Source organism: Ricinus communis, chromosome 6, assembly GCF_019578655.1.
Source record: "Ricinus communis isolate WT05 ecotype wild-type chromosome 6, ASM1957865v1, whole genome shotgun sequence".
NCBI lineage: Eukaryota > Viridiplantae > Streptophyta > Magnoliopsida > Malpighiales > Euphorbiaceae > Ricinus > Ricinus communis.
In genome coordinates, this window is record NC_063261.1 from 19,275,905 (window position 1) to 19,297,792 (window position 21,888).

The 21,888-nt window shown below is 33.4% G+C and overlaps 4 protein-coding genes across 7 annotated transcripts; 1 reads left to right on the plus strand and 3 right to left on the minus strand.

Annotated features, from left to right (window-relative positions):
* Positions 1 to 710: 710 nt before the first annotated feature.
* On the minus strand, positions 711 to 4,730 carry LOC8273851 (UPF0481 protein At3g47200). Of its 2 annotated transcripts, XM_048375234.1 has the most exons (3): positions 4,237 to 4,730; positions 2,811 to 3,014; positions 711 to 2,130 (listed from the first exon to the last, which is right to left on the minus strand). In XM_048375234.1, the coding sequence occupies exon 3, from the start codon at positions 2,065 to 2,067 to the stop codon at positions 814 to 816; it is 1,254 nt and encodes a 417-aa protein (XP_048231191.1). In that variant the 5' UTR covers positions 2,068 to 2,130; positions 2,811 to 3,014; positions 4,237 to 4,730; the 3' UTR covers positions 711 to 813. The 2 variants fall into 2 exon arrangements, with proteins under 2 accessions (XP_048231191.1, XP_025013652.2); XM_025157884.2 differs by lacking the exon at positions 4,237 to 4,730 and having other exon boundaries at positions 711 to 2,109; positions 2,811 to 3,407.
* Positions 4,731 to 5,344: 614 nt separating this feature from the next.
* On the minus strand, positions 5,345 to 7,940 carry LOC8273852 (UPF0481 protein At3g47200). Of its 2 annotated transcripts, none has more exons than XM_048375471.1 (2): positions 7,577 to 7,940; positions 5,345 to 7,136 (listed from the first exon to the last, which is right to left on the minus strand). In XM_048375471.1, exon 2 carries the CDS (start codon positions 6,798 to 6,800, stop codon positions 5,469 to 5,471), a length of 1,332 nt encoding a protein of 443 aa, XP_048231428.1. In that variant the 5' UTR covers positions 6,801 to 7,136; positions 7,577 to 7,940; the 3' UTR covers positions 5,345 to 5,468. The 2 variants fall into 2 exon arrangements, with proteins under 2 accessions (XP_048231428.1, XP_025013654.1); XM_025157886.2 differs by having other exon boundaries at positions 5,345 to 6,784; positions 7,577 to 7,936.
* A 2,241-nt stretch (positions 7,941 to 10,181) lies between these two features.
* On the minus strand, positions 10,182 to 11,925 carry LOC112535314 (UPF0481 protein At3g47200). 2 transcript variants are annotated; one of them, XM_048375971.1, is made up of 2 exons: positions 11,797 to 11,925; positions 10,182 to 11,243 (listed from the first exon to the last, which is right to left on the minus strand). In XM_048375971.1, exon 2 carries the CDS (start codon positions 11,186 to 11,188, stop codon positions 10,277 to 10,279), a length of 912 nt encoding a protein of 303 aa, XP_048231928.1. In that variant the 5' UTR covers positions 11,189 to 11,243; positions 11,797 to 11,925; the 3' UTR covers positions 10,182 to 10,276. The 2 variants fall into 2 exon arrangements, with proteins under 2 accessions (XP_048231928.1, XP_025013656.1); XM_025157888.2 differs by having other exon boundaries at positions 10,182 to 11,583.
* A 5,394-nt stretch (positions 11,926 to 17,319) lies between these two features.
* On the plus strand, positions 17,320 to 21,356 carry LOC8273854 (magnesium transporter MRS2-3). Its single transcript, XM_015721090.3, has 6 exons — positions 17,320 to 17,926; positions 19,258 to 19,494; positions 19,601 to 19,729; positions 19,900 to 20,060; positions 20,157 to 20,400; positions 20,839 to 21,356. Exons 1-6 carry the CDS (start codon positions 17,504 to 17,506, stop codon positions 21,127 to 21,129), a joined length of 1,485 nt encoding a protein of 494 aa, XP_015576576.1. The 5' UTR covers positions 17,320 to 17,503; the 3' UTR covers positions 21,130 to 21,356.
* Positions 21,357 to 21,888: the final 532 nt, after the last annotated feature.

Consider the following 21,888-nt stretch of genomic DNA (forward strand, 5'->3'; position numbering starts at 1 on the left):
ATCACAGACCTCAGGGTAAAAGGAGCAACCTTTCTTGCATAACAGGAAAGGTCACTTCAACCCGTACCCTTAGCAGAAAGAGTCGTTAGGCAACCGTTAGAATAGATTTCTCAATCAAACAAATCATGTATATATACCTTTCACCTTCTTGTAAAGAACTCAGAATTGACATATACAAAATACACACAGTTATTCGTTGTTTCACAACATTCTTCATTGTTCTTCTTTTCATAATAACACCTTGAACTCAAAATTTCAATTATAAGGATATATTGTGGGGAAGGTTATTCAAGTAAAGATTAACCTCCTGCAAGTTTGTCAAACCAATTGGTATAAATTATTCAGTAAGGTTAGGTTATAGTTACGTCCAAGATATTGGTAGAACCTTACGGTGATCCATTATCATGTCTCCATGAAACCAAATTGTGGGAGTCAATTTTGATTATATGTATTTTTGTTAATGATTATGGTAGTGTAATGCTAAGCTCCTCTCTGTCATATCTAGGACATGCAAGTTACTGTAATGGTGACTCCATTATAGTGCCATTGACATATTTTCCTACTGGGGTAATCATATCCTACATATTATTTCTCAAGCTGCAGAAGTCTGTATATATGCTGCTGCTGCTGCTGCTGCTCATACCATTATCATCATTTTAAATTCAGAGAGCTATTGTAAATATGGTAATCACAAAGAGGGCAAATGCGAATTCATATAATGAAAACCATTTATTGAATCAAATGTTAATCAAGGCTTACACGAAGATGACAGTGGACATACAATGACATCAAGAAAAAACAAGACAAAGAAGCCTAGTGATAAAGCATTGCATACAGTGTCTGTAAGAATGTGAGAACCAAAATCGTAAGTGCACCAATAAGGGAGATGATTGACCAAGGACTGTTGAAGTAATCTCGTGTCAGTCTTGTCCGCCATCGGGGCCAGCGAGATTTGCAGTATGCATTGATTTCTTTTGAAACTTTCGTGAAAGGGGAATGTACAATGTGAACATCATTATAGAGTCTATTGAAGAAACCAGACACATCCTCTGGGCTCAAGAAACATGTTACGATCCCTTTCTGACGGAGATAATCAATATCCTCATTTGTATCGATGAGATTATCTAAAAATCCAGCATAAGCTGCGATTCTATCTTGTAGATTCTCGTCACATTGCTCATATGCAATAAGATTTCGCAATAAAGATTCTGCATTGTCCAAAATTATTATCGGTGGGATTGTCAATATTCCTTTCTTGAATGTTATCTTCATAAAGTTATGTTTTTCTCCAACTGCAAAATCAATTCCAGCTTGCAAAAGCTCAGTCACACGAGGGATCGGGACAAAATCTCCATCCTCAAGTTCTTCGCTCCCCAAAAGCATGATGTTTCGTTGCAAGTCAAGTAAATGCTTGTTCTGGAGTTTCAGGTCCACTTGCACGCCTGGTGTTCTTAGAATATCCCAACGGAAGTATTCCTGAGCAACCTGAGGAAAGGTGCCTCTTTCGCTATCATTATCACTCTTGGTAAGGTTGAATAAGCAATCTAAGACAAACCAGGGAAGCTGATTCTCGAGCAAGAGCAAGTCTGTCACCAAAACTATTCGCACCCAAGGCATTTTAAGCAAAGGGTCATACGCACTTGTCGGTATTATCTTTAAAAACCTACGAAATAACTCTATGATAAAGCAACCATCAATGGCCAACATCTCCACAAATTCATCTCTTTCCATTTTCACTTCATCTCCATAGCATTCCAAGCAATGGTTCACATTAGCGGCAATTTTTGTGAAGAAACATTCCAGAGTTGTATGAGAAGTCGGTGCTCGATTAATAAGACAATTTAGGTACCAAAGTTTAATCTTTTCTGCAAATTGGAACTTCTCTGGATCTCTATGATATGGACCAATTGGAACCAAAGTCGGAGTGAAAAGTTTCTCATCGTGCTTACGAAGTGGACTGGGAACTCTAAATATGCAGCAGGAAGCTGACATTGGAGAGTTGTGCAGCAATCTACTTCGGACACTAGATGACAGTTGATCGATATCAATATTAGCCTGCTGCTCCATTCCTTTTTAGGTTTTTTTGCCTCTCTGAGCTCCTTCTTGCAACTATGAACTTAATTTTGTCAACTGCAGCAGAGTACATTCGACACACCAATTTGTTTCAAGATGTTTTGGTGTTTTCAAGACGTTTAATCTAATTTCATCAATGCTAGTCAGCTTTTGCATTTCTTAAAGTATTTCTCAATAGTGACCAGCGGAATCAAATTATGTTTAGATGGAAGTTCTTAAGATTTTTGTGGATTTTATAATTTCTGAAACCTCTTTTAGAAAAGAAAAGAAAAAAAATCAATTAGAAATCTTCAGATCTCAATAACAAATGGGTAGGTCGAGGAAGTTATAATTTAAAAAATTATATATTATTTTTAAAATTTTCATTTATTATTTATTTTTCAAATAAAATTAAAAAAATTAAAAATTCTATCTTAATGCAAAATCTTATCTTTATAAAAATTTAAATTTATTTTACTTTCATATTTTATCAAAGAGTTGGATCAAATTGGTTGAGAGAAAATCTTTAAAAAAAAATTAAAAATTTAAAGTTTAAGAGAGCAAATTTATAGAATTCAATGCAACTGTATAAGGTAATTTAAGCTGTCAAAGCCAAACTGAAAAGTAATTCTTTAACATCTCTTACATAGATATTCATGTTAACCATAAGAACAAATAAGCAATACACAACACAGTATTGATTGATTATGACCATAACAGCATAAAAGAAAAGGAAAAGGAAAAGACAGAAAGGGGACCTGGTATTAAGACAAATTACAAGATTGGCGTCGAATCTGCTGTGCGGACAGATGGCTTCTCCCAAGAACTTCCTGGTCTAAAACTGTATAGATTGATGCAAAGAGTTGAGAGAGAAATGGGGGCTTATCTCTTATCACATTCTCTCTCTCTCTCTCTCTCGCACTTTGAGAGCTTTCTCTTCATGAGGTCAAAGCTTTGTGTACCTAAAAATTAAAGGAAGAATGGGGAGTTCACAGAAGAATTAAAATATTAAAAGCAAGAAGACCATAAAGGAGGGTTCACACTTCCGCAAATTGTTTAATGCCAATACAAACAAACAAACAAAAAATTTGATTAAAATAAACATTTATCAGTGGAGGGGACAATACTGAGCGGGGGGGTTTTGGGACGCCGGCGCAATCTCAATATATAAAATGAAGGATGTGAGATAACTAGTTGCAACGGTATTCAAATTTTGCTGTATTTTTTTTTTCTTTTGTAACATTTTTAATTTTCTCTTCATCTCATATATGCTCTCTTATCAATAAATGATAAAAGAATTTATTCCTCCATTTCATACCAACAGTTACTTTTTAGTAATTTATTTAGATAAAAAAAGTATTTACTAGTTGATATTTTTTAGTAATTTATTTGAAAAAAATGTTTAATATATTTAATTATTAAAAATTAACTAAATTACATTTTTATAAATATTATAAAATTTATTATATATATTTTTTAATATAAAAACAAAATAAAAAATAATGTTGCATTTGTATTATAAAAATAAAAAATAATTAAAATTTTGTTGATTTAAAAAATAAAAAAAAATAAAATTTTAATACAAACGATCTATAAATATTTACGGACAAATAATTAGATTTTTTTATTTTAAAAATAGATAGTTTGTATGGAATGAAGAATATAACATTTTAATACCAACCATGTAAATATTTACTATGAAAGTGATATGAGACTAGAGAAGAAAAGAATATGTGGGAGTAAAGAGAAAAACTGGTAAAAAGATAGATTTAAATAAGGGAAATAGGGCATTTTTGCACCTAATGTTCTAGTCTAAGAGTGAATTTTACATTCAACAATCTTTTGATGCAAATATACATTTAATTTATAAAAGCTGCAATTTAGATTTACAATGTGGATGTTGCTAAAGGTGGTTCAACATATACAATCTTTATTGTGTCTAATTAATTAAATAATATTTTTGTGAAGATGAGGAGCCATAATCTCAACCAGTTTGTCACTGATCCAGGATGTGAAGATGAGGACCAAGGGTCAAGTCATTACCATTCTTAAGTTTACGAATTCCAGGCACCAATTTTTTCATTTTCTCATTTCTACCGGCAATGCTCCTTATAAAAATGAAGATAATTTAAAAAAAAAAAAATAATAGAAATCGAGTAGAAAAGAAGGTTCCCATAGGATTACCAGTGATGATGAGTGGTGAGAAGTAACTTGACATGAGCAATGTCGTGATTTTCTTTCAAATATTCATTCGCAATTTCACTGTTTCCTTGAACTTTCTCATTCATATATTAAAAGAAAAGAAAACATATATAGAAAATAAATAGAATACAGAGAACACCCAAATAAGAATTCTTTAATACTTTCCCTGAATTCATTGAAGATGTGGCTATCCAAGGTGACAATGCTTTTGCTCCATAGTCGATGGGATTGGCTCCAGAATTATTCTGAATTTGCAGCAATTCACTCTTTCCCTTTCCTTTCCCATACCAAAAACAGTGTACAATCACCACCACCAAACGCAACACTAATCACAAAAAACATGTACCATCTGACATGAAATGCTTGACTTTGAGCTATAGAATCGTCTTTATTAGAGTGGAAATTTGGAAAGAAAGAAAGAAAGAGATGTGTTTGGTGAAGATGATAGAGTGGTGAGAAGAAAAAAGGTTGATGTTCAGAGAATCCAATTCCCGCATTAAATTGGGAGTGTATATAATTCTCCCAATTTGGATTTAAATAATTCTTTTTCCTTTTTCTAATGCATTAGTGGAGTCCATATTTAACCATGTGAGCTAAAGCTAATGTTTGTTTATGTATATGTTCAATGAGGAATTTAAATTTTAAGTTTTAAATCATTAAGTAATATATTTATATGCCAAAAAGTAATTTTAACAGCAAATCTGCTCTTTGGCTTAAACGTTGAGGGCAAACGCTTTCCTTTATTTAAAGGAAAAGGGTGCATTTTTGCCCCTAACGTGGCATCATCTATTGGTTAAAGCCACTTTAGGCACGTCTTTCCCTGTAAATTTCTCAGTACTCCATGCACAATCAGAAAGTTGGAACACAAAGTAACTCTGTTCTTTCGCATCTTATCGGGAGCAGGTCACACGGCTCCAGAGTACAAGCCATATCCATTTTGTACAAAATACATAACACTTCTCAAGCTGCAGAAGTATCTCGGTATATGCTGCTGTTCTTGCCACCTGAGTCCTACAGTATCTCATACCACTAGTCCACTACTGTTACTACTGTCATCATCATCATTTTAAATTCAGAGAACTATTGTAAATATGGTGATCACGGACAGGGAAAATGCGAATTCATATAGTGAGTTGAACCAAATGTTAATCAAGCCTTACACGAAGATGACAGTGGAGATACAATGACATCAGGAAAAGACAAGCCAGAGAAGCCTACTGATAAAGCATGGCATACAGTGTCTGCAAGAATGTGAGAACCAAAATCACAACTGCACCAATAACTGAGATGATTGACCAAGGACTGTTGAAGTAATCTCGTGTCAGTCTTGTCCGCCATCGGGGCCAGCGAGATTTGCAGTATGCATTAATTTCTTTTGAAACTTTCGTGAAAGGGGAATGTACAATGTGAACATCATTATAGAGTCTATTGAAGAAACCAGACACATCCTCTGGGCTCAAGAAACATGTTACGATCCCTTTCTGACGGAGATAATCAATATCCTCATTTGTATCGATGAGATTATCTAAAAATCCAGCATAAGCTGCGATTCTATCTTGTAGATTCTCGTCACATTGCTCATATGCAATAAGATTTCGCAATAAAGATTCTGCATTGTCCAAAATTATTATCGGTGGGATTGTCAATATTCCTTTCTTGAATGTTATCTTCATAAAGTTATGTTTTTCTCCAACTGCAAAATCAATTCCAGCTTGCAAAAGCTCAGTCACACGAGGGATCCGGACAAAATCTCCATCCTCAAGTTCTTCGCTCCCCAAAAGCATGATGTTTCGTTGCAAGTCAAGTAAATGCTTGTTCTGGAGTTTCAGGTCCAGTTGCACGCCTGGCGTTCTCAAAGCACTCCCGCGGAAGAAATTATGAGCAAGCTGAGGAAGGAGGCTTCTCTCGCTGTCATTATCACTCTTGGTGAGGTTGAATAAGCGATCTAAGACAAACCAGGGAAGCTGGTTCTCAAGCAAGAGCAAGTCTGTCACCAAAACTTTTCGTACCCAAGGCATTTTAAACAAAGGGTCATCTGCACTTGTCGGTACTATCTTTAGAAACCTACGAAATAACTCTATAATAAAGCAACCATCAATGACTAACATCTCCACGAATTCATCTCTTTTCATTTTCACTTCATCTCCATAGCTTTCCAAGCAATGGTTTACATTAGCGGCAATTTTTGTGAAGAAACATTCCAGAGTTGTATGAGGAGTTGGTGCTCGATTAATAAGACGATTTAGGTACCAAAGTTTAATCTTTTCTGCAAATTGGAACTTCTCTGGATCTCTATGATATGGACCAATAGGAACCGATGTCGGAGTGAAAAGCTGCTCATCGTGTTTACGAAGTGGATTGGGAACTCTAAATATGCAGCAGGAAGCTGATATTGGAGAGTTGTCGAGCAATCTACTTCGAACACTAGATGACATTTTATCAATGTTAATATCAGTCTGCTGCTCCATTCTTTTCAGATTTTCTTGCCTCTCTGTGCTCCTTCTTGCAACTATGAACTTAATTTTGTCTACTGCAGCAAAGTACATCGACACACCAATTTGTTTCAAGATGTTTTGGTGTTTTCAAGATCAAATTATGTTTAATCTATTTTGAAAAAGAAAGTGTAATTCTCTAATTTCATCAATATTAACAACTAGCTAACAACAATGCTAGTCAGCTTTTGCATTTCTAACGCTTTTTTCACACAGAAATACCCATTGAACTTAAAGTCATGGATGAGCAGAAGCCAACCTTTATCTGGTCTGTATTGAAGCTCTCAAACATTCTTTTATTGCACACATCTTAAAGTATATGTCAATAGTAACCAACCAGCGGAATGAAATTATGTCATTTTTGTGGATTCTATCAAGTTCTGAAACCTCCTTTAGAAAAAAGAAAAAAGAAAGAAAAAGGTATCAATTAAAATTCTTCAAATTTTGATAAAATTAGATTTAAAAATGTCTATTTAGTCAATTTAAAAAATAATAACTATTTAATCGGTTTAACATTTTATTTCCACTATAACTACAAATATTTAAATTTGTTATTTTATTATATTTTAAATATATATTTTTAAATAAAATAAAATAATATTAAAGGCTTTATTTTATTTCCTAAAAAGTTTATCTATAAAATTGTAACTGTAACTTAACAGAGTTGGATAAAAGAGAGAAAAAATTTAAAAAGAAAAAGATTTAAGATTTAAAAGATTAAGAGAGCAAAAATAAGCTGTGAAAGCAAAACTGAAATATTAATTTTAATATCTCTCACATATTCATGTTAGCAATAAACACAGCACAAAAGGAAAAGACAGAAACGGGACCTGGTATTAAGACAAATTACAAGATTGGCGTTGGATTTGTTCTGGTGCTGTTCGGACAGATGGCTTCCCCCAAGAACTTGCTGGTTTAAAAGTGAACAGATTGATGCAAAGGGTTGAGTCTCTCTCACTCTTTGAGAGCTTTCTTTTAATGAGGTCAAAGCTTTGTATACCTTAAAATAAAGGAAGAATGGGAATGGGCAGTTCACAGAAGAATTAAAATATCAAAAGCAAGAAGACCATAAAAGAGGGTTCACACTTCCGCAAATTGATTATTGTCAATACAAACAAACAAACAAAACCGATTAAAAAATAAACATTTATCAGTGGAGGGGACAACGACCGGGGCGGGGGTTTTGGGACGCCGGCAGCTATCTGAATATATAAAAATGAAGGATGTGAGATAAATAGTTGCAGCGGTACTCAAATTTTGCTGTAATTTTCTTAGGATTTGAATTTTGATTTCGATTTCTAGCAGAGTATCAAAAGAATTCCATATACTTTTTACCCATGCAGCAATCGAAGAAGAAATATCCTTAAATTATACGTTCAATCAGCTGATATCTCAGATTCTGCAGCATAGAATACCATATTTTAAAAAGAATATTGTTAAATTTAGGTACTATTTAGAAAAATATAAATCAAATCCTACCCTCAATTCACTTTTAGTTAGATTTATTTTGCTCTTTCTCTCTTCATCTCAAATATGCTCTCTTCTCCATAAATGATAGAAAGAAAATCAAATAATTTACCATTGGTGAATTCTATGGTTACTTTGAACAAAGTAACTATTGATGTATAATTACATTAAAATTTCATCTATTAAAATTTATAAGTAAGAAATAAAAATGACCGACAATTTTTAACTTTTCTATAATTTTATTTTTATTAAATTTTATAAACAAGTGAAATAACATTAAAGAAATATGATTATTTTTACAAAATTTAATAATTTATAAAAAATTGTTAAATTTATAAAAATATCAAATTTTTTCGTAATTATAATAATTATTTTTAAGTTATGAGAAATATTGATTTTTTATATTTATTTGTCAATTATAATAATTTTTGTAAATCTTACTCCTTGCAAAAAAATAAATGATATTATAAAAAATAATTATTTTTATACATAATAATTTATAAAAATTATAAATTTATAAAAAAAATTTAATCGCGAGATTTATTACTAAATTTTAATTTCTTATAAATTCTAATAATTTTTCATAAATTTTTGAAAATGTATAGAGTTTCAAAATTATTTTATATTATGTTAGCAAATTTCGTTATAATTAATAACTTGTAATTACAGATAACTAAAATTATTTTTTAATTATATAAAAATAAATTACTTATTAGAATCCTATTGATTGTTTAAAATGAATTGTGGCTAGTTCGTTTAAAAATAAAGTAACCATAGAATTTCTTTTTAATATTTTAGTACAAATGATTCATAAATATTTACTGTAAAAGTGATTTAAGTGTAGAGAAGAGAAAAAATGTGGAAGTAAATTTAAATAAGGAAAAAGATGCATTCTTGTCTTAACATTTAGGCCGAAGAACGGATTTGCCTTTAAACTATTTTTTTGCATAAATATATGTTTAATGATTTAAAACTTGAAATTTAAATCCCTTTAATAACACAGGAAAACATGCGTTTTTACTTTTAATATTTAATGTGAGGAATATATTGCCTTTAAATAATATTTAGACACAAAATTAACAAAATATTGTCATCTAGATCCTTTGTTGGAATTCAGAACTAAAGGGAGTAAATTTTTATAAAATATTTAAGTGAATTTTAAGTTTTCATAATTTATAGTGACTTTCAATATTTTGATGTGTCAATTGAATAAAAGATTATAAACTTTAAATTAATTTACATAAGAAATCTGTTTTTGAGAAATTTGTATAAAAATATTTTAATATGTAATTTTATATAAAAATTACATATTAATATATTTTATATAAATTTAATTTAAATTTTATATTTTTTCTAAATAAATATAGAAAAGTATTGAAAGTCAATATAAACTAAGTCACCCTAAAATTGACCTAATATTTTTGATCGGGCAAAGAAATATCCTTATATTGACAACTCAACTAACATTTTCTTACTTTCTTATCATTTGAAAGAAAAAAGAAAAAGAATAACGATAAAAATCAGTAGTTGATACATCGTCTCCGAGTGATGGAAGTAAAATAGTAAATGCCAAATATCTTAAGCAAATGATAGTAATTCTGCAAAAGACGGTGCTCTTGTGTTCTTCATTTCTTATCCTCTTGGCTTTCTTGCATGCAGTGGTGACCATGGCATGCTAATTCCTTACCCTGGTACAGTACATTGGATTCACACCCTCAAATTGACTCCTGTCGATGACTGGAGACATTGGTTTTTGAAGGGTCAGGTAGCAGGGTTGGTTAATAATTAATTAATTTTTCAAGTATAAAGATTAACCTCCTGCAAGTTTGTCAAACTAATTGGTATTAATTATTCAGTAAGGTTATGTTTTGGTAGAACCTTATAGTGATCCATCGTAATGTCACAATGAAACCAAATTCTGCGAGCGAATTTTGATTATATGTATCTTTGTTAATGATTATATGGTAGTAATCATATAACGAAATCCATTCATTGGATCAAATGTAATTCAAGGCTTACACGAAGTTGACAATGGAAATCAAGAAAAGATAAGATAGAGAAGCCTAGTGATAAAGTATGGCATACAGTGTCTGTAAGAATGTGAGAACCAAAATCATAATTGCACCAATAAGGGAGATGATTGACCAAGGATTGTTGAAGTAATCTCGTGTCAATCTTATTCGCCATCGAGGCCAATGAGATCGGCAGTAGGCATTAATGTCCTTTGAAACTTCTGTATAAAGGGAACGTTCAACATGAACTTCATTGTAGAGCCCATCGAAGAAAGCAGACACATCCTCTGAGCTCAAGTAATATGTTATGATCTTTTTCTGATGGAGATACTCAAGATCCTCTTTTGAATTGATGAGATTATCTAAAAATGCAGCATAAGCTGTAATTCTATTTTCCAGATTCTTGTCACATTGCTCATATGCAATAAGATTTCGCAATAAGGATTCAGCATTATCCAAAACTTTTACTGGTGGGATCGTCAATACTCCATTCTTGAATGTTATCTTCATTAAGTCATCCGTTTCTCCAACTGCAAAATCAATTCCAGCTAGCAAAAGCTCTGTCACACAAGGAATTGGTAGAATACCTCCATCCACAGACTCGTTGCTCTTCAAAAGTATGATGTTTCGTTGCAAGTCAAGTAAATGCTTGTTTTGAAGTCCTGAGTTCACTCTAATCCATCCTGGTCTGAGAGCACTGTGATGGAAGAAATTCTCAGCAAGCTGATTAAGTGAGCGTCCTTCGCTATCATAAGTATCGGACAGCTCGAATAAGCGGTTTAAGACGAACCAAGGGAGCTGATTCTCAAGCAAGAGCAAGTCGGTCACCAAAACTTTTCGCACCCAAGGCATTTTGAACAAAGGGTCATCATCTTTTTGTACTATACACACAAACCTGCGAAATAACTCTATAATAAAGCAACCATCAATAATCAACATCTCTGCAAATGCATCTCTAGTCATTTTCACTTCATCTTCATAACAATTCAAGCAACGTTCCACATCATCTTCGATTGATCTGACGAAATTTTGCAGAGTTGTATCAGGAGATGGAAGTCGAGTAATAAGACAATGTAAGTACCAACGTTTAACCTTTTCTGAAAACTGGAACTTATGTAAATCTCTATGATATGGGCCAATTGAAATGAAATTTGGCTTGAAAAGTTGCTCATTGTGTTTACGAAGTGTACTGGGAACTCTAAATATGCAGCAGGACTCTGACATTGGAGGGTTGTGGAGCAATTTACTTCGGAGACTAAATGACAACTGATCAATTTTAATATTTGTCTGCTGCTCCATTCTTTTTAGTTATCTTGCCTCTCTCAGCTCCTTGCAACTAGAAAATTATTTTCTGTCTACTGCAGCAAATTTCACCAAGGCATCAACTTGTTTTTAGTTGTTTTGGAGTTTTCAAGATAAAATTATATCAAATCTATATTCAAACTCTAAAGATATATTCATAAGGATTTTATTATATAATTGAGCTAAAAGCTTAAGCTGCTAGATGAGACTGATATACAAGTATTATTGACTATGATCATAACAGCAAAAGAACAAGACAGAAATAGCACCTGGTGTTAAGACAAATTACAAGATTGATGTTTGGACTGCTGCTGTGTGGAGACAGATGGCTTCTCCCAGGAACTTTCTGAGCTCAAGTGCATGTTGATGCAAAAGGTTGATTATAAATCAAACTATAAGGTTTTCAGATATGGCTATCTTTTATTAGCTTTCCCCTCTTTTATTATATTTTCTTGACAGCTTTTCTCTTCATGAGGCAAAAGTCATAGTGCAATAATGCTGCATAATGGTAGTTTTTTATTCTCAACGTGCAACATTATGTACCTAAGAAACTATGGGTAGTTCACAAAAGAATTAAGATATTAAAGGCAAAATGTGGCTATAAAGAAGGATTCATACTTCACAATTAGTCGTGCTAATACCAACAAATAAGATGAGCAAAGGATTGGTTGTCATGTTCTTGAGTCAGCTCCAGACAATCTGTTTCATGTTCTTCAGCAGGATATTATTGGTATCTTGAGGTTAAATGGATGGGAGAGAACTACAGAAGAATCACACAACTCCAAAAGATTTTCTCGTCCTTAGTAAAATTTTATAGAAAATGCTAAACATCCCACTTTTTTTTTTTTTGTCCCACCTCTTGCTCAGAGATGATGACGTGGTATTTAATATTTTTATAAAACTATCCATTAATTTTAAAATATTAAAAGACAGTTTTGTAAAAATATTGGATACCACATCAGTTGACAAAAAATGAGCTATGAAACATTACCCAAAGCTTATATATGTATATTAAGAAGTTAGTGTACACATTATATAGCTAGTGTAATGGTTGACCCTTAAATAAAGGGATTTGCAAAATATAATTGAGGTTATTATTTCTCAATTGACAAGACATTTTTCTCATGCTATCATTGAAAAGTATAAAAAGATGCACTAGCAGCTCATGTCTTCCAATTTCTATCTTGGCAATTTCCAGGTCAAGGGATCTTAGAATCTGAAAGGAAAAGGTTGAAACACAAACATAATAAGAATATAAAACTTGACCTCGGATTTTTCTAAAGGAACAGAGACTAAGCATCATAAAATGGGAGAACATCAGGATAGAAAAAGAAGTCAATGATAAGACTGATTTATCTGTCGTTCAGATTAATATTCCTATTAAGTTCTTTAAGAAAATGAACTTGGATGAGAAGAAATTGCTGGAAAAGCTTGTTAAATTCATTAACTAAAATCAGAAAGTATAAGTACAAATCAAGCTAAAATTAGAAGAAGAGGAAAAGCTTGTACACTACTACAAACAACCTGCAAAGCATCGGACTGCCCATGCTTTAACTTGCACAACTAGACTAAGTTAAGAAAGGAAAGACAAAAAGAAATTAACATGCAGCAAACAAGACAAAGCCAATAAACGAGCTCGCTAAGTCATTGCTAGATTTAACAATCCCCAGAGTACAAAAAGAAAAGGAAATAATAAAAAATTGTTGCCTGATATTTCTTTGTATTTCTTTATATTGCATAATCCCCACATAGATAGACAAACAAAAGGAATGCACTCACCAGTTGTGAATTCTATCAATGGCACAGCAAAGTCAAATATGTGTGGAATTTGTGCATGTCAAACTAAAAGCTTACATAGTAGTAAATTTTGATGATAATAAGCCAGGAGGATGGTACATTTCTCAAGAATCCCATTCCTGATATGGCTAGTGCAGGAACTACTCATATCTGGCTTCCTTGATAAATTTAAGTAATCTATAAAGAAAATGTTGTATATTTTAGAATTCTAAGATTATAGAATAGCAAAGATTGTCTATATATATTTACATGATCAACGGTTCCTATTAATATATTCCAACGGTTGCCTGTGTCCTTACAACGTGTAATTCCTATTTGGGAAGGATTGAAGTGGCATTTCTTCCTTAGAGAAGAAAGGTTGTTCTTCTTCCCTCTTTTGGGGCCTATGATGACATGTTTGTACAGCTTTCTGCTGTACAGACCTGAGGCCTCTTCTTCCAGCTTTTCTGTCTGTATTTTTTTGGTAAAGTGTCTGTCTTTCAACACATGCCTTAATTGAATGGATTTGTTAACACGAGACATTGGCCGATTGGGTCATTAAGGTAATACAACCTGTTTTCTAATCGTCCTTCACCAATTGTCTTTCCTGTAATTCGGTCCTGAAATTATACTAAAGACGGTGAGAATATAATATTGCAATTTAAATCACGAGTTATCTTACCAACACACAGGAGATTTGATTTAAAATCAGGTAAAAGCAAGACATTCTATATATTTTTGTTAAATAATTTGGCAATGCCTTGGCCATGAATGTTGGCTTTGTTTCCATTAGCGACCGTCACATGTTGGGAATCTGCAATGGGAGCAAAATTTTGCAGGTTCATTGGATTCCATGTCATGTGATTAGTAGCTCCGGAATCAATAATCCATTTATTTATATCTTGACATGTATTAGCAATTTTTAGTGAAGAATTTGATACCGAACCTGACCCATTTGACTGTTGCTGCACCAGGGCTTGAATTTGGGACAATAATTAGGTGAGGTGCATGGTGGTTGTTGCTGGGTCAGATTCGGATCGGGTCGGGTCAGCTGAGGCGAATCCGGGTCGGATCGGATCGGGTCTGTCCGGGTCGAGTTGTTACATAACTCTTAGACCCAGCATATATCGGTCCATTTTCTCCCTTTTCATTAGGTTTTCTTCTCTTCATTCTCTTCCAACAATCCCGCCGAAATCAAATTTTTTTTCTCCTCTCTTCGTCCCTCCAGCGTTGTTCCCCTTCTTCCATCCCTGAGTTGGCTTCAGCTGAGGATGCAGATGCCAGCAATTATCGCGATGATGACCCTATTTTTTACAGTGGTCATATCGCTCGACGTGCTAGGTCCTCCCCTCAGTCGGGCTGTTTGGTGGATGGTGAGGGGTCGAGTGGAGCACGCTCGATTTTCTGTAACATTGAGAGAGAGAGAAGCATTCATTAAGCTTCTTCGAGTTTCTTCTCGCTAAATATTGGCTATTACAACGTTAATCTTTAGGATCTTTGTCGACAGAAGGATTTGTGATCTTAAGCTTTCGTAGCTTGAGTCCAATCCTCCCAGGTAAGTGTACACCAAATCATGTTCTGCCCTCTTCTGTGTTTCTTCTGGGTCAGTTGTTGGAGGAGGTAATTTTACAGTTCTTCCTATTGGGTTTGTTGCATATTCTAAGTTATTTTTGTGCCTTATGTGATTTGTGCTAACTCTTCCTTGAGATTGAAAATATGTGCAAAATTTTATTGGTGCGCCTTTCATTTTTTCCAAATGGCCTGTGATGATTCCAGCAGCATACAGAGCCTGGGAATTTGGGGCTCCATTGTGTTGCTGAGCATTGACATGACCATGCGGTCTATCGTTTACCACTCTTCCATCTTCTCTATTTCTTCTTCTGTTAGGGCCTCTGGCCTTTCTGGTCTAGGTTTGAGTTTGGTTCCTGTGATGAACCCAAGTTTCCTTCTGCCACTGAGACCAATATACACGGATTTCGACTATTCGAAATAATTTTAGTTGCCTTTCAGAATTATGTTGGTTAACTTATTGTCAGTTTGAGACATGTGATGGGATTCTGAAAATTTTTGAAAGGTTGGTTTTGATTTGAGTTTCCCAGGTTTGAAGCATGCTCTGATACCATGTTAAATTTAAGTAATCTATGAAGTAAATGTTGTATATTTCAGAATTCTGAGATTACAAAATAGCAAAGATTGTCTATATATATTTACATGATCAACAGTTCCCTATTGATCTATTTTAACGGTTGCCTATGTCATATACAATGTCTAATTCCTATTTGGGAAGGATTGAAGTGGTCTTTCTTCCTTAGGGAAGAAAGATTGCTCTTCTTTCCTTTTTTGGGGCCTGTGATGACATGTTTGTACAGCTTTCTGCTGTACAGACCTGAGGCCTCTTATTCCAACTTTTCTGTCTGTGTTTTCTTGGTAAAGTGTCTGTCTTTCAACATTCCTCCACCTTCTCACTTAGCTTCAGCTCAAGGTATTTCTTCGGCAATTCTTTTATCACTTCCAAATCCTGTGGTTTGTTCAAAAAATGAAATTCTTAATTTGTTACTGGAATCACGAGAACATGGAACTGATTAATTTTGACAAACGCTTGAAGCCAAGAAACCTTAATAGAAATGTTTATGTTGTATTTTTATTAACGTCTGATTTTTGTTTGACAAGTGATTTACCTGCAATTAAATGCCGAATCAGGATACATGCCAGGAAGACTGTATGATCTCAACAACATTACTGTAATCACTGATTCAGGCTTTCCATCGGAAAGGTATTAAGTGTCTGGCTGATATAGTGGTAAATCATAGAACTGCTGAGAGCAAGATGTGCATCTTTGAAGGCGGAATATCATCCCCTCGATCGGGAGCCATCCTGCATTTGCAGGGATGACATTGCTTATTCTGACGGCAAAGGAAAACCTGCCCCTGATATTGATCATTATCATCTTCATTTTAAATTTAAAGATTTAAAGGAATATGCTCAGCTCATTTTCAATCGTTATTGCAAATTAGGTAACAAAGCATAATTTCTAATTGTTGGATGGCTAACTTCTATAGAATTTATATAAATGATTCTATTTAATTTTTCTTTTTTGAAATCAATGATTCTATTTAAATTAAAATTAAGGCTTAAGTCTAATGTGATTCAAAATTATCTACTTCCTGGGAAGTTGAATTGCCATGTATTATTTTATGAAATCAATACTCGTAGCTTATTTGGGACTGATTTTATTTCAAACTGCTTGGCAAAATATTTTTAAAAAAAATTGAAAATTGCTTTTTAAAAGTAACAAGTAAATTAATTTTTTTAGAGGTAATCTATAAAAATAACAAATTAAGTACTCTGTAGAAAGTAATAAATTAATCTAACACATTAAAAAGAAATTATGAAAAACCTATTTTTCTAACACCTAATAACCAATCCCTTCTTAATCATATTTGATATATATATCAAGGCCAAATGCATATTTATACCTCTAAATTTTAGTTATTTAATAGTTTAACATTTTAACTTTCGATTTAATCTAATAAATATTTAAATTTACTTTTTTATGATATTTTAACACTTTTTAACATATATTTTAATTAAATATATATCCACATATATTATACTAAGGTGTTTAAATATTACTGAAAAATAAAATTCAGTTGAATGTTAAATTAAATTGAAAGTTAAAGGTGTTTAGATATTAAAAAAGAGTAAAATTCATGTATCTATTAAATTAATTTAAAATTTTAAATATTAAACAGACTAGTCATAAAAAAAAATTTAACTTTATTTAACTATAATGCGTCAAAATTTTTAAATTAATATTTTACCATTTTAAAAATTGGTATCTTAGTTTATACTATACTTTTATATAAAAGAATAAATCAATTATTTGAAAAAATATAATTGTTCAATGATTAAAATTCATGATATTTTGGGCTTAAAAATAATTTTAAAAGAAAAAACAGTTGAGGGCATATTGGTCATTAGAAATTCACTTTACTAAGAATGTCCAACTTAACTAGAAAGTCCAACCTAACTATCTCCCCTACTTCCCCAAAGTGAGGGAAGTTGACCAAACAGGTCGAATTTTGGCGTTTCCCAAAGTTCTACTTCCCAACAAAAGACGAACATCTCCATACCGTTAGTCAACTTCCTTCCACCACAAGCCAGTGTACCCCCCCAAAAATCTTAAACTCCGATCAGACCATGAGTTGTCACCCTCCTCCTCTTACACCCAAACCCGATGAAGACGCCGACCCATTAATCAGACCCACCCAAACCACCACAACAACCATTCTCCATACAACTCGCAAAAAAGGAATCGGTGTTCGTGCCTGGCTTCTCCTAGACTCAACAGGCCAAACCCAGATAGTAGAAGCTGGTAAACATGCTATTATGCGTCGAACCGGGTTACCTGCCCGTGATCTTCGGATCCTTGACCCACAGTTATCTTACCCATCAACGGTTTTGGGTAGAGAAAGAGCAATTGTTATTAATTTGGAACATATTAAAGCTATAATTACTTCCCAAGAAGTTCTTTTGTTGAATTCTAAAGACCCTTCTGTTATTCCTTTTGTTGATGAGTTGCAAAGAAGGCTTTTGTGTCATTATAATGCTACTAAAGCTCAGGTTTGAGATTAAACTTTTGTTTTTTATAGATAAAGTTTGGATTTTTTATTTGGTGAAATTTGATGCGTGTTTGTGTTGATGTCATTTATGTGTTTTTGTTTGTAGTTTTTATTGATTTTTTTAATGTGATACGAGGAAAAAAAGCTTATAAATTTTTTATATGTGTGTTTTGTGAATTTTATTTTTCTTTTTAATTTATAAAGTTTGGATTTTTAATTTTGGGGTGCGATCAACTTTGATGTGAACTTGTTTTGGTTAATGTGGTTTATATGTTTTGTTTCCGTAATTTTGATCGCCACAGAGATTACATATTTTTATTTGTGCGTGCTTTATTTGCGAGTATATTTATAAGGTATTAAGTTTAATTCTCATAAAAAAAGAAAAAAAAGATATTCTTTTTTGGAGTGTGTATGTATTATTAAGTTTTTTATGTCTGAATTTCTCCGATTAAAAGGTTATTCCTTGCTCAGCATGCTTGAAAAGTCTAAAAATGAAAGAATTCAATTGAAATGAATACTGTTTAGTTAATTCTTGTGTTTGGAAAGCCTATGGACGTGTGGTAGAATTCAATTCTTTCAACTTAAGAAAAACCATTCATTTTGAAAAAAAAAAAAAAATGAAATCAGGCCAAAGATTATATGTTTTTGCAGAATTTAATTACAGTTCAAGAGTTAGTAAAACCCATTTTTGGTCCCTTACCAATGAATTTAAAGTTTTTTTGGTTGATTTGTTTTCTTGAAGGTTTATAGTGTCCATGGGTAATGGAACAGTTTAACATATGTCGTCTGTGATGATTCTTTCTACTTTCCAATTGGGAGAAATATTTGTATTCTATGCATGCGAAGAGTTTAGAATAGTCAATAGTACAACTTGAAGTTTGTCAGAGAAATATTCTTTAGCTTGCAAGATTAAGTTGATCTGTAATTGTTATTGAATTTAAGATGGAATATTTAACTCGAGGGGTTAGTGAAAATAAGTCAGACTATGAACTGCACTAGATCATTTCTACTGGATTTGCATGTATATGGTATTCAGTTATAGGCGAGTGACTCAGGATTAGTGAAATCTACCCCTGGTATAAACTGAACCAGATGAACACTTTGTATAGATTAATTAAGGACAAGGCCGCATAAGTGAATTGGCTTTTTCTTGGTTGGTACAACTAGACAACATTTTCATTCTTATTTTCGGAGTATCAAGCTGGTTTTGTTTTGCGCTCTGTTCTTATGCAAAGTTTCGATTTGGAAGTATACAATTGTGTTTTTTTCCTTTTTCTTCTTTTCATTTTTCCTTTTTATTATGGGAAATTTGACTTGTCCTTTCATTTATAGGAGGGCAATGGTAATGATGCAAATTGGACAACTTTGAATAACCCAGAAGAGCCACAATCAAAAGCAAGGAATAAGAACTTTCCAGGGGGCTTTCGATGTGATCAGGATGGCAATGAGGCAGGTAAGGTAGATGGGAGACCAAGTCTTGAGAATCGGGATAGGTCAAATGTTCTTCCATTTGAATTTGTTGCTTTAGAGGCATGCCTTGAGGCTGCTTGCGGTTGCTTAGAAAATGAAGTGAGTATTCAGCTTTCCCAGTTTGACAGCTTTTGGTGTATTCATAACGTCTCTGGCAACATTTCTTTTCTCTCATTGTTTCTTTTGTTTCACATTGCATAATCAGGCAAAAACACTGGAGCAAGAGGCGCATCCAGCATTGGATAAACTGACTTCAAAGATCAGTACTCTCAATTTAGAACGTGTTCGGCAAATTAAAAGTCGTTTGGTTGCAATAACTGGCCGTGTTCAAAAGGTTGGTTTCTAATTGTGTCATCTATTTTACTATAGTGATGTAGTAGCTGTTATTAGCAGGAGCCTCATCTTTGGAAATTGGAAAATTTTCTAATGCCACATGCACCAATTATTTGGTTTTACCTCCTTTTACATTATTGCAATGCTTTGTGTGCTGCTATTCATTTCTAGGTTAGGGATGAGTTAGAGCACTTGTTGGATGATGATGAGGATATGGCTGAGATGTATCTAACAGAAAAGTCGACTCAACACCTAGAAAATTCATGCACGTCATCTTTAAATGAGAGAGATGACATGGATGACGAATACGTACAAGATGACTTCGATGAGAGGTGTCTAATAATTGCATCTTCCTTGATTAGACTAATTTTTCTCCAGGTCTTTGTTATGCTATCTTTCACTGAAAATTTCTCATTTTGTTGCATCAGGATTCCTGCTGAGGTCCCACTGGAAGCTCATGGGGCTTCTACTAGCTTTGAGGGTGATATTCACAATGCTAGCAACGCACAAAATATTTTTGGTGCTGCTAACCTGCTTCACAGGGATAGCCATGGGACGCGTAGCAGTACCACTCAAAGTGCCATAAGCAAGCACCTTGATGTTGAAGAACTGGAAATGCTCTTGGAGGCTTACTTTGTGCAAATTGACGGCACCCTGAATAAACTATCCACAGTATGCAACTTATATTTCCTGCTCGTTTCTTCTAATATTTTGTTTTTTCTTTCTAATCAGTGAAAGTTTTGTTTATGAAAGTTTTATTATGTTGCAAGTACTACATGTTATACATGGCATGTAAATCTTTCCCCTTAAGTCCTCTTGTAATGATTCTGGAGAGGAAGTAATGGATAAAATTTCATGATGTGGTTTTAAGCATTTCTCTGTATAGAAACCTAAACATTACATCCAATGGAGCAAAAATGCCTGGGTTAAATGTAGGATATCTTTTGCTTTCAAAGTTCATAACTGCCTTTTTTGTGCACCTCTTTTTACTGTCTGGAAAAGATGTTCTAGAAACATGATGTGTGTGTAGAAATTCAATAACCAATTTTCTTTGTGGACGGAGTATAACTTAATCATCATTCTTTTATGTTTCTGATGGAACCTTGAAAGCTGAGGGAGTATGTCGACGACACTGAGGATTACATCAACATAATGCTGGATGATAAACAGAATCATCTCCTGCAAATGGGGGTCATGTTGACAACAGCAACCCTAATTATCAGTTTTGGTATCGTTGTTGCTGGTATTTTTGGCATGAACATCAAGATTGAGTTGTTTAAAGAAGCGGTGGAAACGGGGATGCCAAAGTTTCTATGGACTGTTGGGGGCAGCTGTGCTGGGAGCTTATTCCTGTATGTTGTTGCTATTGCCTGGTGCAAGCACAAGCGCTTGCTAGAATAGTTGAGGGGATTGTTAGCATCACCGAAGGGCCTCTACGAGGCGGCATTAAATTTGAGCTGCTATTGTCTGATATTATGACTTGCAACTTTTTATACGCATCCTAATTTTAAAGGGTTGGTAGTTCATCTAGTGATTTCAAGTTTGCACCATGTTGGATTCTGAGGAAAACTATTCCCCCATTGTATAGTGCTCAAGATTCTCATGTACTAAAAAAGACTGTTTCTTTAGACTGAGAAGATTCATTTAAAGCAAAATTAGACTTGTTTATGGCCGGGCCTGGGCGGACTCGGATTGGGCCTGATGGGGCTTGACTATTTTTGAACAAGCGCGGGTCTGCTCAAGCTGAAGATTTTTTAATATTCTTCTATTCAAACCCAAGCTCTAAATTCTTTAAAAGGTCCAGTCTGGTTCGATACAGCCGACTATTAAATCTGTAAATGAAATTTTAATTTAAAATTTTAAAAAAGTAATATACTACCACTAACCGTAACAGAGTATAAAACACTTTTCATAAATATACTTTTTTCATAAAACTATAAATAGAAATAGTAGCTAGTTAAGTGGTATAAAGCATTTGATTAGGTTTAAGTGCTATGAGTACTATATATTTATTTTAAAGTTATTTTTAGTAACTATACTAGACATCGCGACGGGTTTGGATTTTTATATAAAATTTTAAATCCATCTATAATAATTCGGGCTTTTTGTCGGGTTCGGGCTGGACCAAATTTGTATTAAAAATAATTTATCCAAGCCGGT

What these genes read in the sequence shown, in the direction of transcription:
- LOC8273851 (XM_048375234.1), bottom strand. Translation starts at nt 2,067, where the DNA reads ATGGAGCAGCAGGCTAATATTGATATCGATCAACTGTCATCTAGTGTC.
- LOC8273852 (XM_048375471.1), bottom strand. Translation starts at nt 6,800, where the DNA reads ATGTACTTTGCTGCAGTAGACAAAATTAAGTTCATAGTTGCAAGAAGG.
- LOC112535314 (XM_025157888.2), bottom strand. Translation starts at nt 11,524, where the DNA reads ATGGAGCAGCAGACAAATATTAAAATTGATCAGTTGTCATTTAGTCTC.
- LOC8273854 (XM_015721090.3), top strand. Translation starts at nt 17,504, where the DNA reads ATGAGTTGTCACCCTCCTCCTCTTACACCCAAACCCGATGAAGACGCC. An exon ending in ATAATGCTACTAAAGCTCAG is followed by an intron (nt 17,927 to 19,257) that starts GTTTGAGATTAA and finishes TTTCATTTATAG; the next exon opens with GAGGGCAATGGTAATGATGC. An exon ending in CAAGATGACTTCGATGAGAG is followed by an intron (nt 20,061 to 20,156) that starts GTGTCTAATAAT and finishes TTGTTGCATCAG; the next exon opens with GATTCCTGCTGAGGTCCCAC.